The sequence below is a fragment of the Sceloporus occidentalis genome, unplaced genomic scaffold (genome assembly GCF_023333645.1).
Source record: "Sceloporus occidentalis isolate IW3139 unplaced genomic scaffold, rSceOcc1.0.p SCAF_13, whole genome shotgun sequence".
In the NCBI taxonomy this organism is placed as follows: domain Eukaryota; kingdom Metazoa; phylum Chordata; class Lepidosauria; order Squamata; family Phrynosomatidae; genus Sceloporus; species Sceloporus occidentalis.
In genome coordinates this window covers 3,615,903-3,630,709 of record NW_028316993.1, presented here as the reverse complement: position 1 = coordinate 3,630,709, position 14,807 = coordinate 3,615,903, and the positions used below count along the sequence as shown (strand labels likewise).

The 14,807-nt window shown below is 47.0% G+C and overlaps 1 protein-coding gene across 3 annotated transcripts in view; it reads right to left on the bottom strand.

Moving 5' to 3' along the window:
* Positions 1-1,574: 1,574 nt before the first annotated feature.
* Positions 1,575-14,807, bottom strand: part of HIF3A (hypoxia inducible factor 3 subunit alpha) — a 45,868-nt gene continuing 32,635 nt past the window's right edge. For all 3 annotated transcript variants that reach the window (XM_089478880.1, XM_089478881.1, XM_089478879.1), the window contains exons 9-15: positions 14,512-14,672; positions 14,135-14,367; positions 13,524-13,619; positions 12,616-12,995; positions 11,546-11,657; positions 11,295-11,400; positions 1,575-9,803 (exon numbers count right to left, since the gene is read on the bottom strand). In XM_089478880.1, coding sequence (XP_089335006.1) covers positions 9,652-9,803; positions 11,295-11,400; positions 11,546-11,657; positions 12,616-12,995; positions 13,524-13,619; positions 14,135-14,367; positions 14,512-14,672 — 1,240 coding nt within the window. In that variant the 3' untranslated portion in view covers positions 1,575-9,651. The remainder of the gene's footprint in view (positions 9,804-11,294; positions 11,401-11,545; positions 11,658-12,615; positions 12,996-13,523; positions 13,620-14,134; positions 14,368-14,511; positions 14,673-14,807) is intronic.

The following is a 14,807-nucleotide window of genomic DNA, read 5'->3' as shown; positions in this document are numbered from 1 at the left end:
CCAATGTTTCCCTATGGGCAAGTATTCCCCTATGTTTCCCTATGGGCAAGTATTCCCCTATGTTTCCCTATGGGCAAGTATTCCCCTATGTTTCCCTATGGGCAAGTATTAACCAATGTTTCCCTATGGGCAAGTATTAACCAATGTTTCCCTATGGGCAAGTATTCCCCCATGTTTCCCTATGGGCAAGTATTCCCCCATGTTTCCCTATGGGCAAGTATTCCCCCATGTTTCCCTATGGGCAAGTATTCCCCCATGTTTCCCTATGGGCAAGTATTCCCCCATGTTTCCCTATGGGCAAGTATTCCCCCATGTTTCCCTATGGGCAAGTATTCCCCCATGTTTCCCTATGGGCAAGTATTCCCCCATGTTTCCCTATGGGCAAGTATTCCCCCATGTTTCCCTATGGGCAAGTATTCCCCTATATTTCCCTATGGGCAAGTATTCCCCTATATTTCCCTATGGGCAAGTATTCCCCTATATTTCCCTATGGGCAAGTATTAACCAATGTTTCCCTATGGGCAAGTATTCCCCCATGTTTCCCTATGGGCAAGTATTCCCCAATGTTTCCCTATGGGCAAGTATTCCCCAATGTTTCCCTATGGGCAAGTATTCCCCTATGTTTCCCTATGGGCAAGTATTCCCCTATGTTTCCCTATGGGCAAGTATTCCCCTATATTTCCCTATGGGCAAGTATTAACCAATGTTTCCCTATGGGCAAGTATTCCCCAATGTTTCCCTATGGGCAAGTATTCCCCAATGTTTCCCTATGGGCAAGTATTCCCCCATGTTTCCCTATGGGCAAGTATTCCCCCATGTTTCCCTATGGGCAAGTATTCCCCCATGTTTCCCTATGGGCAAGTATTCCCCCATGTTTCCCTATGGGCAAGTATTCCCCCATGTTTCCCTATGGGCAAGTATTCCCCCATGTTTCCCTATGGGCAAGTATTCCCCCATGTTTCCCTATGGGCAAGTATTCCCCTATGTTTCTCTATGGCCAAGTATAGTTTCCCTATGGGCAAGTACTGTCGTTTGTCTTAGTACGTCCCTCAAACTACCCTTGTTCCTCCATGTTTGCAGATTTGATACTTGCAGATTTGATAATTCACACATTTTATTAAGATGTTCTGTCTAGGAATATCTAGGTCCTCCAGCGCAACTCTATGGTCAACTTTACCCAAAAGTCGCATGAAAAAGCTTCCTAGAGAGAACACTCCTCTAGGCCTTCGTAGCTTCTCCAGCGCAATTCTATGGCCAATGTCTGGCAGAGGTTGGAGGACCTAGAGATTCCTAGAGAGGTGTTGTCTCAGGTAAAAACCTAATGTTTTTGTTACTTGCGGTTTCCCTACATTCACAGGGGTCCTGTGCGCCTACCCCCAGTGAATGTGGAGGGACGAGTGTATAACCTTTTCCTCTGCACACTGGACATAGGGCCTGGAGCAACTGCTCCAAATGAACCACAAAACGTGGCTTTGCTCACAAAAGTGGCTTAAATCAAATAAATCATATTACTGGCACTCCAATAAACTTTCAGTCAGGTGGGAAAAAATGAGAGAGAGAGAGAGAGAGAGAAGTGATGTTACCAGACGTATTTAATGCTTCACAACAGCGATAAGATACATAGGCAGCGGGGGCCAATTCTGATCCCGCCACAGAGAAGGGAAAAGAAATACTAACCATACACAAGGGCAGAGGAAACAAGATATATAAAAATGATATACTATAAACGGATGCCCAAAGCCTTGAAAGAGACGCTGCAGCCTCCTGCGACCGGCTCCCCTTTGAAAAAGCCCGTCCCGGCCCCCTTTGTCATAGCCAGCAAGCCCTTCGGTTGGCAAACTAAGCGCTGATTTTGTGACCCACTCAACACATAACTGTCTGGGCAACATCCCATGAAAACAGAAATAATCCAGTTTGAGACCGCTTTAACTGTTCCCAGAATCCCCTAGCATTGAGCCAGGGCAGTTAAAGCAGTCTCAAGCTGGATTATTCTGCAGTGTGTTTTGGACCTGCGGCTCTAGAGCTCTTTGGCTGAGAATCCCAAATGCCTCACCCTAAAATGCAAATCCCAGGATCCCACAAGATATTTCCATGGCAGTTAAAGCAGATTACAGCACTACACTTGTGTAGTATGAAAGGATCCCCAGTGAGGGTCACAAACTCTTTGTGATTCGTTCTTAGAGCAATGGTTCTGATCCATTGGTCCTCCAGACATTATGGACTTCAGCTCACAGAATCCATCCTCACTGGCCATGTTGGCAGAGACTTCTGGGAGATGAAGTACAAAAGAGCAGGAGGATCAACGGTTGAGCATCCCCATTCTAGACCAAGGTAGGGTCATGTGTGGCCATTCAGAGATCGTTGGACTATAGCTCCCATCAGCCTTAGTGAATGTTGAGGAACCTTGGAATTTGAAATCTATTGGCCTCTGAAGGATTGCCTACCCTCTTCCACAGACTGCAATGTTCAACAAAACTCAAGATCCCCCCATATATAATTTGACCCAAGGCACTGTTGTAGATCCCTTGACAAACAGCAGGAAACTGAGTATGGCAGATAGGTTTCCTGAAGACCCACAAGTCATAGATTAAGCGTAAAGTTTCTGGCATTCTTATCTTGGAAATCAGCTTGAGGCACTTAAGGATGCAATAGGCCTCCATTTTCAAGCCTGTAAGGCCAAGGTTTTGCCCTAACCGAGATCAACAGTTTTCAAAAATCCTGCCTTCTGTGAATTCCCACATTACAAAGAACTTCATATCCCATGGTCCTAGAGGCATAGCCAGGCTTGCTATCACACTACACAATTACAGCACAATGATTTTGCTTGAATCGCCTGCAGTTTGTAGTTTGGTGAGGCGTTAGCGCTCTCCGGCTGGGAATTCTAAGTACCCCTCCCTAAACCGCAAGCCCCAGGTTTCCATAGCAGTTAAAAGTGCATAGTACCACAATTGTGAAGTGTGAAAGGGCTTTGGCCAAACCGAGATCAAAAGTGAGCCAAATTTGCTACAGAAAAGTAGTTCTCGACCTTTGATTCTCCAGATGTTTTGGACTCCCGCACCCAGAATCCCAAGCCAGCATGGCCAATAGGCAGGGATTCTGAGAGCTGAAGTCCAAAATATATAAAAAGCCAAACACAGGGAACTAATGCTGTAGGAAACTCCCACAGTCGTGGTGCACGTGTTTTTATCAGTGGCGAGCATCTATTACCTTTCACAACCACTCGCGCACCACGACTGATGCCACTATATGGGACCCAGAAGGCATTCTGAAAGCCACCGATCTCACTCTTTAGCGCTGGCTGGCTTGACAAATATTCGGAGCGAGGGGGCAATGTGCGTGTGTAAGCTTGGCCGGAAAAGGGGGGGGTTGTGTCTCCCCAAAAGGTGAAGGTTTTGCACTGTGGCTTGTGCAACCTGTTCCCCTTCAAGATGCTTGAACAAGATGGCACCATGCACCAGCATCCATGAAGCCTAGTTGCCAAAGACCACTGGCCCCGGAGGGAGGGAAGGAAGGAGGTCCACATCCTCTGTTTGGCCCAGCCATCCCCACCATTAAATGCGGGAATGGAGCACCGGGGCCGCCCTAGCAGCTTAGCAATTGCCACTAGAGACAGGGCGATGTGTGTTCCCTTGAACATGAGGTTGCCATTTTCTATGCCCCTTCATAGGGGTAGCTGCCATAGAGTACCAGTTGCCTATTTTAACAGGGCAGAGCTTGGGAAAAGTTGCTTTTGGGGACTGCTGGCTGAGAGATCCTGGGAGTCGTAGTCCCAAAAACTCATTTTGCCAAGTTCTGTGCAGCAAATTCAAGAACAAGTTCTAAGCAAGATTTGCCAGTTCTAGACCCCCAAAGGGGCAATTGTGACTAAGGTTGCCAGAGTTAAAACTAGAGAAGGCTCCTCTGTCCCTTTAATCACTTTTAGGGAATTTCCAGAGGTGTTGCTTGCCACACAACCACATAATACCTGTTGAAATTCCCTCTTCTACATTACATTCTAGATTAATTCTACATCGTTTTATATTGCTTAATTAGCACTATACGAACGAGAGCCAAGAAGTTAACATTATTCCTATTTAGAACGGTATATCTATTAAATCAAATGTTAAAGGAAATGGTAGGAACCGTGTCTCTGAGGATAACTTAACACAAATGGATTTATTCTATATGCAGAAGAACGAACAATTTGGAAGTCATGCAGGAAGATGGTACAACTTATTTGTGATTTCAGAAACATATTAGAATTTTATTTCAATTAAAGTTTTATTTATTTATTTAAAAAGTCCCTCTTCAACAAAGTAATTAAAGACACAGGAGCTGTGTAGAGTTTTCATTCTGGCAACCCGACCTGTGACTTCGCCTGCTAATCCCACCTTGAAGCAAGACTGAAGCTTTTCCCAGGTCTGTCCCTGGCATCCTGTCCCAATTTCTGCCTTTCTTGCAGATTTGAAAGCAGCGCTGGCAGGAAGAAGGTGGGTACAACCCTCCATGAGGACTAGCACCATAGCCTCTGGGTGGCCAGACAGTTGCCCTGGGTGTATGTGAGATTATAATCCATGGCACCTGACTTTTGGGCTACCAACCACCAAAGAAGAAGGCTGAATTAGAAAAGGTGGGAGGGTTGACCGTCACAGTCTCTTAGGTAAGCTAGCAACCATCGCAGGTGTACTGAAGGCTGCGGGTGGGCAAGAGCACCATGGCCACACCGTGGCCTTAAAAAACCACCACTAGGGACAAAGCACCACAATTCGAGTGTCGTTTAGCACCTCATGCTCAATGCGCATGACACGTCACCTCAAAAGTGGGCATGGCAGAATTAGCAGCTGCTGCAAAATGGCTGCCACAGAACAAGTGAAAGCGGTTTCCCCTTTACAGTTTTAACCCGGGGTAGAACAAGCACTAAAGTGTGGGGTAGGGCAGAGAGAAAGAGAGACACAAACCCCCCATTTTGTAAAAAAACAAGAGTAGCAGGACCGGTTAAAATCCAAAGGAGGAGGGTGGCAGCGGCCACAGCGTCAGGCTTTTGGGGATGGAGGGGGGCAGACGAGAAATGAAGAAGCTACAACCCTACGATAACAACAAACAGCAACATCGACAGTAAGAAAAGGGTGCCATGATCATTTCACCACAGTCTCTGAAAAAGAAACAAAATGAAACCAGGTAGAAAATCAAAAAAGAAATCCAACAGTGGGTTGGCGGGGAACGGCGGGGAGGGGGCAAGACGACCGTTCCGGTCCCCCCGCCCCTCTTCTCCAAGGCTGGGAATCAAAACGAACAATTAGAAGAAATCATTCAACAACAAAAATTAAAAGAGAAAGCGAAAGAGAGAAAGAGACGCAACATCCCGTGTTCTTCACCTGGCTTGGAGATTCTATTGTTCTGTGCGTGTTGTCAAGTGCGGCTTTTGAAAACAAGAGAGCTGCCTCGGGCCAAGGGTGGCCCAACCTCGTGTGATTGCGCGTGCTTTTTGTGTGTGCATTGGTGCATTAGTGTGTGTGTGTATATGCACTGTGTGTGTGTGTTGTGTTTCGCTCACCGTGAAAATTCAACAGTCTTGTATTTGAGATCTCAATGGTTCACAAAGGGGTCCTCCTTCCCTCTGACCCGCCAAATCCCCACCGCACCCCCCTATCCCCCAGCCTCCTTGCTTTTCAAACCAAGCGGCTTGGAAGTTAGGACAAGGCAGGGCAAAATGAGGGAGAGGAAGCATGTTAGGAACAGGGAGGTAGTTGTAAAAGGGTGCATAATTTCCCCCCTTCGTCTTCCACGCTGGTGGAAAACAGGAGGAGTCACCTTATTTTGGGGATCCAGGAAGAAAACTGCAGCCTGTTTCTCCCCATTCTCCAGTGCCACTGACAATTGCGCTGCTCCTCCAACCCGGAAGAGATCGGAAGGGGTTGGGTTTGGTCTTTTTTTAAAAAATGCAACTTCTCTTTTTTTGGTGCTGGTGACGTTGTCAATGTGAAAGGCACAGGTGAATGGCGACGGAGGCAAAAGTGGTGTTAAGGGCAGCACCTGTCCCTCTTTGACTGCAATTCTCAGCTTGGCTAGTAAGAAAAAGAAGGAAGAGTGGGATGAATTCTCTCCCCACCACCCTTTGCCTTGCTAGGGACCGTGATCCTGTTGGTAGTTTTCATTTAAGAAGATGGACAGCCCCAGATGGGTTGGAAGCAGGGGCCAAATCCTTCTCAAGTTTGGTGTTGAATCAAGCCTTTCGAATACTCTTGACCTCCCAAACACTTTCGGGGTAGAGGGAGGGACAGAGGGGACCTTTCACATGACGCAGTTGTAGCACTATGATTCCCAGGAGTCCAAAGGATGCAACCATGATGGTTACAATGGTTTAACCATCATGGTCGCATCCTATGGACTCCTAGGATTTCCAATTTAGGAAAAGGCATTTAGAAGTCTCAGCCAGAGAGTGCTAGTGCTTCCCCAAACCGCAAAGCCTAGGTCCCCACAGGATCTTAGCATGGCAGTTAAAAGTGGAATCATAGTGCTACAATGGTGTAGCGTGAATGGGCCCCTGGATTCAAAGACCTACATGTAAAATTCGCCCCAGAATGCCCTTTCATCTAAGGCATTGGTTCCCAAACTGTTACTCCAGATGTTTTGGACTTCAGCTACCAAAATCCCTGACCATTGGCTAAGGTGATTGAAACCTCTGGGAGTTGAGGTCCAAAACACCTGGAGGACCAGAGTTTGGGAACCCCTGGTCTACAGGGTCACTATGACTGCAGGATAGGTGCCCCAATGAGTTGCCTCCTGTTACTTGGAGGAAGAAGGAACATTCCAAAAAGTAGAAAGCATAGGATGAGCTATTTTTCCCCATTCATTTCCCTGTTGCTTCCTACTCAGCTGGGAAACAGAATTCCCCCTCTGGAGCTAGCAAGGAAAATTGGGATTGCTCAGCCACTGATGGCTGGGCTGGCAATCCTTTTTCACATACACACACACACACCCAAGGGAAGGGTGAGAAACACTGGCTTAGCTTACACTGTCTCCTACACTCTGTTTTCTTATCCAAGAGCTTTGGACAGTAAGGGATGGAAGGGAAGGGAAGCAGTGAATCGTAATGACTTAAGCCTGGTGTGGGAATGGGTGGAAAATCCAATCTTTAACACGCAAAACCCTCAAGGGTTTGCGGCTAAAGGCTTAAAAATGCCAAGGGCTAGACTACGGAGATTTAAATAACAAAAGAAAAAACACAAGGTTTTTAATTTGTTTTTAAACCAAGACTATTGGGGAATCCCCCCCCCCCAACAAATGGGCTTATAACTAGGGTTACCTGCATCCATGCAGGGTAAGTTGCCTATGGTTTTAACAGTTGTGTACATGGTCAATGTTGTTTCACCCAGGCTTGATAGCATTATGGGGAGAAGCAACACTTTCCAGGTAACAAGGGCAGGCAGAGGAGCCTTTCCCTCATAGAATTAGTGGTAACCCTACGATGAGCATCGACTACTACTACGATGGTCCTTTTATATCAAAAGACATAAAAGAGGTAAGGCCATTCAATCTTTCAACGACTTTTGCTAGTGCAGGTGTATGCAAGGTTTTGAGTTACACAGAACTCTTCCTCTTTGGGCAGAATGGAAAGGTACCTTGTTCATAAGCGCAAAATTTGGTTGCGAGTGTTTCTGTCACTTCCAGCGATGGGCTTGTGGGGCATTTCTTATGAAACATTTCTTCACAGTGGCTAAGAATGAGTTACCTTTCCATGCTGATATCACCATGTGGTGCAACTGAGGTTGTACTCCTAGGCATGCTGACCTGGAAGTAAAGTAATCCCATTGAACACCATGAGATGTACTTCTGAGTAAACATGCATAAGATCAGGCAATAAAAAAAGTGAGGGTGATCGGCGAAAACCTCAATCCTATAATATACAGTTACTCTGAAGTTAGTCCCACTGGGTTTGATGGAACTTACTTCCAAGTAGGAAATTTGGGATCAGAGTAAAACAAAATAAAAAAGAGGGGAGTTTTCCTTTTCCAAATTTCATTCTCCCACAAACAAAACTGGATTGAAATGCTGACTTCCTAACAACCTATTCTCAGATTGATGGCAATTTAAATTCACCATTAAATCTAGAGGTTTGTTTAGCAACCAGTGCTCTTAGTACTGGAAGTTCAGGTTTTCCCTGTTAAATTCAGGAAACTTGCCTTTTAAGATTGTCATTAAAAGTTTCAGATTGTAAATAAGAACCAGGCTCCTCAACATTGTCTTCTGGACTGGGATTTTAAAACCACTGTCCTTTGTTTACAAGGTTTTTTAAAAACCCTTGTTGTTTGGTTCAAATAGGATTCAAACTTACGTTTTCCTTCTGAAGCCCAAATCATACAATTTTGGGGCACTGAAGAAAATTCAATTTAAAAACTGAAATCCCAAAAAGCACACAAGAGCTGAGGACCGGAGGGGACCTCGGAAGAAGTGTAAATGTGTCCAAATGAGAGAGGAATGTTATTTTTCAAATACGTTTTTAAAAAGTGATTTAGCTCCCTTTAACTCTAGAATACATTCAGTTTTTCTACGTTTAAAACTGTGTGGCCATGGATCTCATGATGTAGATCTCTTTTGTAAACGTCACCTTAAAGAGACCTTAAATTTGGCCAAAATACCAGAGCATCATGACTTCCTCTCTCTCTCTCTGGGGGAAATAATTTTTGGCCATTTCGGGGGGGGGGGGGATAGATTTGTACTACAAAGCAGGGGCTGCAAGAGCAGTCTACCCTGGCCTAAACTGTATCTCTCAGCTTACCTGAACTGCTGACGATACCCATTGCATGTCCGTAAGGGTAAGGGCATCACTGAGGTACATTAAGAGGGTGCCAAAGAGGCACCTGAAGATTTTGGGAAACCAGGGCTAGATGTTTCCCAAGAAGCTGAAGCAGGCATTAACCCAGGCTTATATGAAGCCAGTCCCAAGCCCTCCCCATTTCTTTTTAAAGAAATCTCCCAAGATTGAGTGGTCCCAATTACTTCAGGAATGGACGAATTTATGCAAGAAATTGGGAACTTGGGGAGGAGAACCCTCTGGGTTGGCGGCAAATGCCAAGGGTATCAGGAAGGGTATATAGTGCAATGGGTTTTGCATCTCTAGTTTTAAAGGACTACAGTGTACCTCTGTGTCTAGGGCCAACCCTAGGAGGGAGGTCTTTAACAGACCACACCGTGGTGCCCCCTTTAACACGGGGAGTTTTGTAAGAGAACTGACTCTTGCCACTGATGCCGGACTGAGTGCTTAAAAGAACCCAACCCACCCCCTTCTGCTACTCATCTCAGGAACCCGGAGAAGGGTATGTAAGCACCAAATTGAGGGAGTGGGGTGATGGGAGATCAAGTTCCTACGTAACGCAGGCTCCTAAGTTCGGCTGGGCCTTCCTCCCTCGCCATCTCCGGAAGGGAGAGGCTGCCCATTGAGGGGGAGAGGACTGAGGTAGGAAGAGTTCTGAGGAGGCCAGCAGAGGTTGGGAGTTGGGGAGACAAGGAAGGAATTGGGAAGTGGACCAGGAGGAAGAGGAGGAGGAAGAAGAGCCCCCTCCCACTCTGCCTCTCATGGATGATTTGGGGGTTGGATTTGGTTCCGTTTGTCCCGTCTGCGGAGCAGGAGTGTGGGATGAAGGTGCGGCAGTGGTGACCGCAGCCGCCAGCTCAGGTGGCCTGGTCCAGTTCCACGAGGAGCTCCTCCCCGAGCTGGAAGTGCCCTCCGCTACGCACCGAGCCCTCGTCCTCGCCATCGAACAAGGCCAGCTGGGAGAGGGCTGGTCCGTCCACCACAAACGGCAGCATATCCCCTAAGAGGCCTGGATGCAAGAAAGGAGGGAGAGAGAATGGCAACCAGACAATGAGAGAAAGAGAGAAACGCTGTTAGGGCTTTTAAAAAAAAATGATGGGGGGGGGGGGCACGTCTGAAACAAACAGCATACAGCAGACCATCACTTCTAAAAATCTTTAAAAATTTGGAGAGCTGGCTTAGGAACATTACCTATGTAAACTGGGCTGCTTTGGACATGGGAACAAAATAATCCTAATCTAGAAGCCCTCTTAAGACATTCAGTTTTCAAGCTGCCTGGGCTAGGGGTGCAGCCACCATGATAATTTGAGTGTTGGACTAGGACCCTAGGGGACCAGGGTTTGAATCTTCACTCAGTCATGGAAACCCAGTGGGCCACCTTGGGTAAAGCCACAGTCAAAGCCATGGCAAACCCATTCTAAACGAACCTTGCTAAGAAAACCCTGTGATAGATTCACCTTACGTTAGGCAATTCTGACCCTCTTGGCGCCCGAATATGAACCAAATAGCCATGCTTTTCCTTTCCCATGACATTATTTGGAGGGCAGCCAGCTTTTGTGTGGGCTTCCTTTCTCGATTGGAAAAGATTAAAATTTCTCACCTAAGGTTTCCTTACTGGTACTAAGAGCTTTAAGCTATAAATGTTGCTGGTGTGCCTTATGGCAACCGTAAGAGAAACCTGTCATGGGGTTTCTGGGGTTGAGAGTGTGTGACTTGCCTGAGGTTACCCAGTAGATTTTTCATGGCCAAGCAGAGAATTGAACCCTGATCTCCTGAGTCGTATTCCTATGCTCAAAACACTACACCATGCTGGTTCTCTCAAGATATAATATGCTTGGTGTTTTTGGCTACTGCCTACGCAGCCCTCCAAGAACTTCAGAATTCAGTTCTGGAACTGAATTCAAAGGAGGTTACTCACTCTTAAGGTAGAAGAAACTGAAGATATACACTCCAGCCTCACTTCTTCTATTCCCACCTTTCCTGTATTATCAGAGGAGTCTACTATGTTTGATACAGTGGGCCAGGGAGCCGCATGGTCACTGTCCTCCCTGGCCCATTTCAGCAATGCCTCCAAAGAAGCCAGTTCATGAAGGCTGGGGTAACTGCCTACCTGTCCCTCCTTCTCACATTTGCACACAGGCTTAACCAGCAACAGCTACTTGGCTCATACGCCAATACAGTACCACCAATGAACAAAGCCACTCATGAGCCGCAGGAGACCAGTGGTGGAATCAAGCATGGTTTCCAGGCTGAAAGGGCCAGGTGCTGGGGAACAAACAAGATGTCAAACCCTCATCATCCCTTTGGGAACATGGATTCCAGGATATGTCCTGGTATGCCAATTGCTGAAGCCAGACCTGTTCCCAGGGGCTGCACCAACTGCACTGAAGCAATCTGGTGAAAAGTAACCCCTGTTCTATGCAACCATTATACAATAAAATCTAGACCAATTATCAACCTGCCATACATTCACCCTGGTGACAAAGCAGGTGCCACTTACCCATCGGTTCCTCCAAAGACAGAAGCTTCTTGCCCAGTGCCATGGTGCTTCCGCAGCCTCGCTCAGACCTGGCATCCAAACACTCTTCCACACTCAGCAGGAAACCCTGGTGGGATGGGAAAGAGGTCCCTAACAAAATGGTCCTCACTTTATCTCCCTGTGGTCGAAACATGCCTGGCTGCAGGGAGGTTTCTCAACACTGATCAAGGATGCTTTCCTCCCACCTCTTGATAGGTAATTTCAGCACATACCAGGCTAAGGGAGGGCATCAGAAAGCCATCAGGTTCATGGCCATGGGCACGCTTAGCAGGCCCGGCTTCCAGAAAGACATCCCTCTCATCTTCCAGACTCAGCTCGCGGGCCCTGTTCAAGGAGAATGGGAGATGGGAGCAACAGCAGAAAGAGTGTGAAGAGATAAGTTGGCAGGGCAAGCAAGCAAAAGCAGAGTTCAGACGCTCACAACTGGAAATGCTAGTTAACTCAGGTTAACAGGCCAGGTTACCAGAAGGATTGCTTTCTCCTACACATTGCTCTCCAGACCTTGAAATATCATCAGAGACTCTTTTTGCCTCTGTGTCCCTTCTAACTGAGAGTAGGCCTTTGCCCTCCTGGCATCCTGTTTATGGCACATAACACACCCGTCCTGATGAGGCTTTCATGGAGCCTATATTAAGGTTCTTTCCAGGGCCAGATTTTATTTTATCACCTCCCTGAGAACATAAAATATGTTCCCAGAGCATAAAATGTTTAAAATAATAAAAGTTTGGACAGCACCCGGGAAATAAGCCTATGAAAGATTGCCATGTAAATCTTCCAGCAGGCCTACCAGATGATTGTAAAAATATGAGTTTTAAAAGCATGAGTGGATTGTTTTGAATAAGTATGCTCTTTAAACTGATGCTATGCTCTTGTAACTAGAGTAATATATTTCTTAAACTGGTGTTCTAAGGGTTTCTTAACTGGTATTATGCATCCCCTTCACTGTATTTTAATCTGTTGTTGTTTTGCAAATCTATCTATAGAGACAGATTGTTGTTGTTATTATTTGATTATGATGATGGTGGTGATCATCCCTCTACAAATTTTGCATTAATGGATTCCACCATCCATGGCTTCAAAATATTCCAAAGTAATCCAAAAAGCAAACCTTGATTTTGCTGTTTTATATAAGGGACATCATTTTACTACATCATTGTATATAATGGGTCTTGAGCATCCACTGATTTTGGTATCCATGGGGGATCCTGGAACCAAACCACAGTGGATACCAAAGGCCCACTATATTATTGATCTTTACACTAAAACATGTCAGCCTTCTCACCTCTTCCTGCTACCAGCAAAAGCCACCTGGCCATTGAGATTGGTCCCTTCTGGCACAGACTGAATCTTGACTGATGCCACCATCTCCACCACTGGTCCTGCTCCACTCTCGCTGTTTCCTGGACCCTGGGCAGGACGGGTTTGACTCAAGCTGGTGTCGCTGCCCCAGCGGGGAAGGGCGGCTGACTCGGGCGGACGGGCACATAAGCCATGAAAACTTCGGGATCGAGGCCGCGGAGGTGGAGAGCCCGGTCGGGCCCCTGCCCCTGGGTCTCCACGTTTTTCGGCCAGCCATGGCGGGTGGTCAGTGCTGCTGAGCTGGAAGTCATCATCCATGGAGATGTAAGGAGCCAGCATTTCCAGATCCAGGCCTTCATAATCCTGTAGGGGGCAGCAGAGAGTTAGCTGCAGTCAAGGGAATTCCTTGGGATGTAAAATATACAGTACAGTGGTACCCCGGGTTACGAAAATAATTCGTTCCGCCGCCGCTTTCGTAACCCGAAAGGCTTTCGCAAGCCGAAAAGCCATAGGCGCTAATGGGGAAAAGCCGCGATTTGGTGCGAAATAACGCCGAAAAGCACCAAAAGTTTTTTCGTAACCCGAAAAAACTTTCGTAACGCGGAACAGTTTTTTTAAATAATTTTTTTTCGTAACCCGGAAATTTCGTAAGGCGGCGCATTCGTATCCCGGGGTACCACTGTATATATATGTGTGTGTGTGAGTGTGTGTGTATTCTCTTGGCCAACAGTCAGGGATTATGGGAGCTCTGAGGTCTGGGACATATAGTGGACTGAAGCTTCTTAAAAAGAAGGCAATGGTGGAAAAATGAAAGTTGATATTCTAAGGCTGCTGAACTCAGCACCAGACTGAAGAGACAGAAGCCCTTTTCCAGCCCACAACTGGTACTACCTGCAGAGTGGTCTCCATTGGCTCAGTCTCCTTGTTGGAAGCAAAGAGCTTCTGCACATTCTCCATGTCGAAAAGCAGTTCTTCCGGCAGCTCGACCTGGTGGGGCGAGAGAATGGAAGCAGACCAAACAGAAGGAGAAAATTGGTGCAGCCATTCCTGCATAGCAAGACAGCATTCAATCTTTATCTTCTCTTTCTCACCCACCAGATCCCAAAGTCAATTTCTTGCAGGGAAAACTAACTACAAGGTGATAGTGTGCTATAGTGTGCTGGCACACAAATCAACAATGTTTCCCCCACACAGACACACCAGACATGACTAGCCAAATGACCAAATGTATTTATATATTTAAAGCCATTTGGCTCTGCTTTTCAGGCCAAAAGGTTGGGGATCTATCCCCATCTATCTATCACTATCCCTCAGATCATTACAACCACCACAACATATCTGTAATGGACAAACCCACAGACATCCCCCCCCCAATCCCAACAAGGCTTTCCATGCAGACCATCCACTTGCAAGGGCAACCTGCTGGTTCATGCCAACATAAATACCACCCCAGCATCACCACCACCACCTCTGTCCAGGGACTAATTCTACAGGCTCCTTACTGGACTGCTGTTTCCAGAAACCTTCTTGGCCATTGGAGACGGCTTGGGTAGTGGCACCGGAAGCTTTGCTCGCAAGGTGCCCCCTCCTTGGTTCTGGGCCCCAGGAGGGTCGAAAATGGGCCCTAGAAGTTTCTGGAGATCGGGACTGCAGAAGCGCTTGGGGTCCAGCTGCAATTCCTCTTCGCTGATATTGGCAGGACGAAGGAAAGCCAGGATCTTCGGTCCACGCAGCTCTGGGGAGGAAGGAAAGAGAGCAGCAAGACTTAAGACAGGGGTGGCAATTCTGGGGTCCGTGAGCTGCATATGGACCCCAAATCTTTTTGTGGCTGAATTTTGCCAGGGCATCCGCACCCCCAGTGCCCAAATAATCTCCCTACCGAAACTGAGGTTGATAATTGTGTCTCCACCGTTGGAGTCCAGTTCATCGAGTGCTCCATCAGAGTCCAGCCCTTCGAGGCAGGGCGGGGGCAGCCGACGATGTTCTCCTTGGCGGTCCGTCTGCTCCAAGGAGAGCACCAACCCTTTCTCTTCCACCTGGCTGTAAAAAAGAATTTAGGCAAGGTAGGTGTTACCTGAGTACACTGCACCAGCATCACCTCCACTTATTACCTAGCTGGAAAGAGGCCATCCTCACTTGTCCCAGCTCTGATGATCACCTTATCCCAGCCAGCTC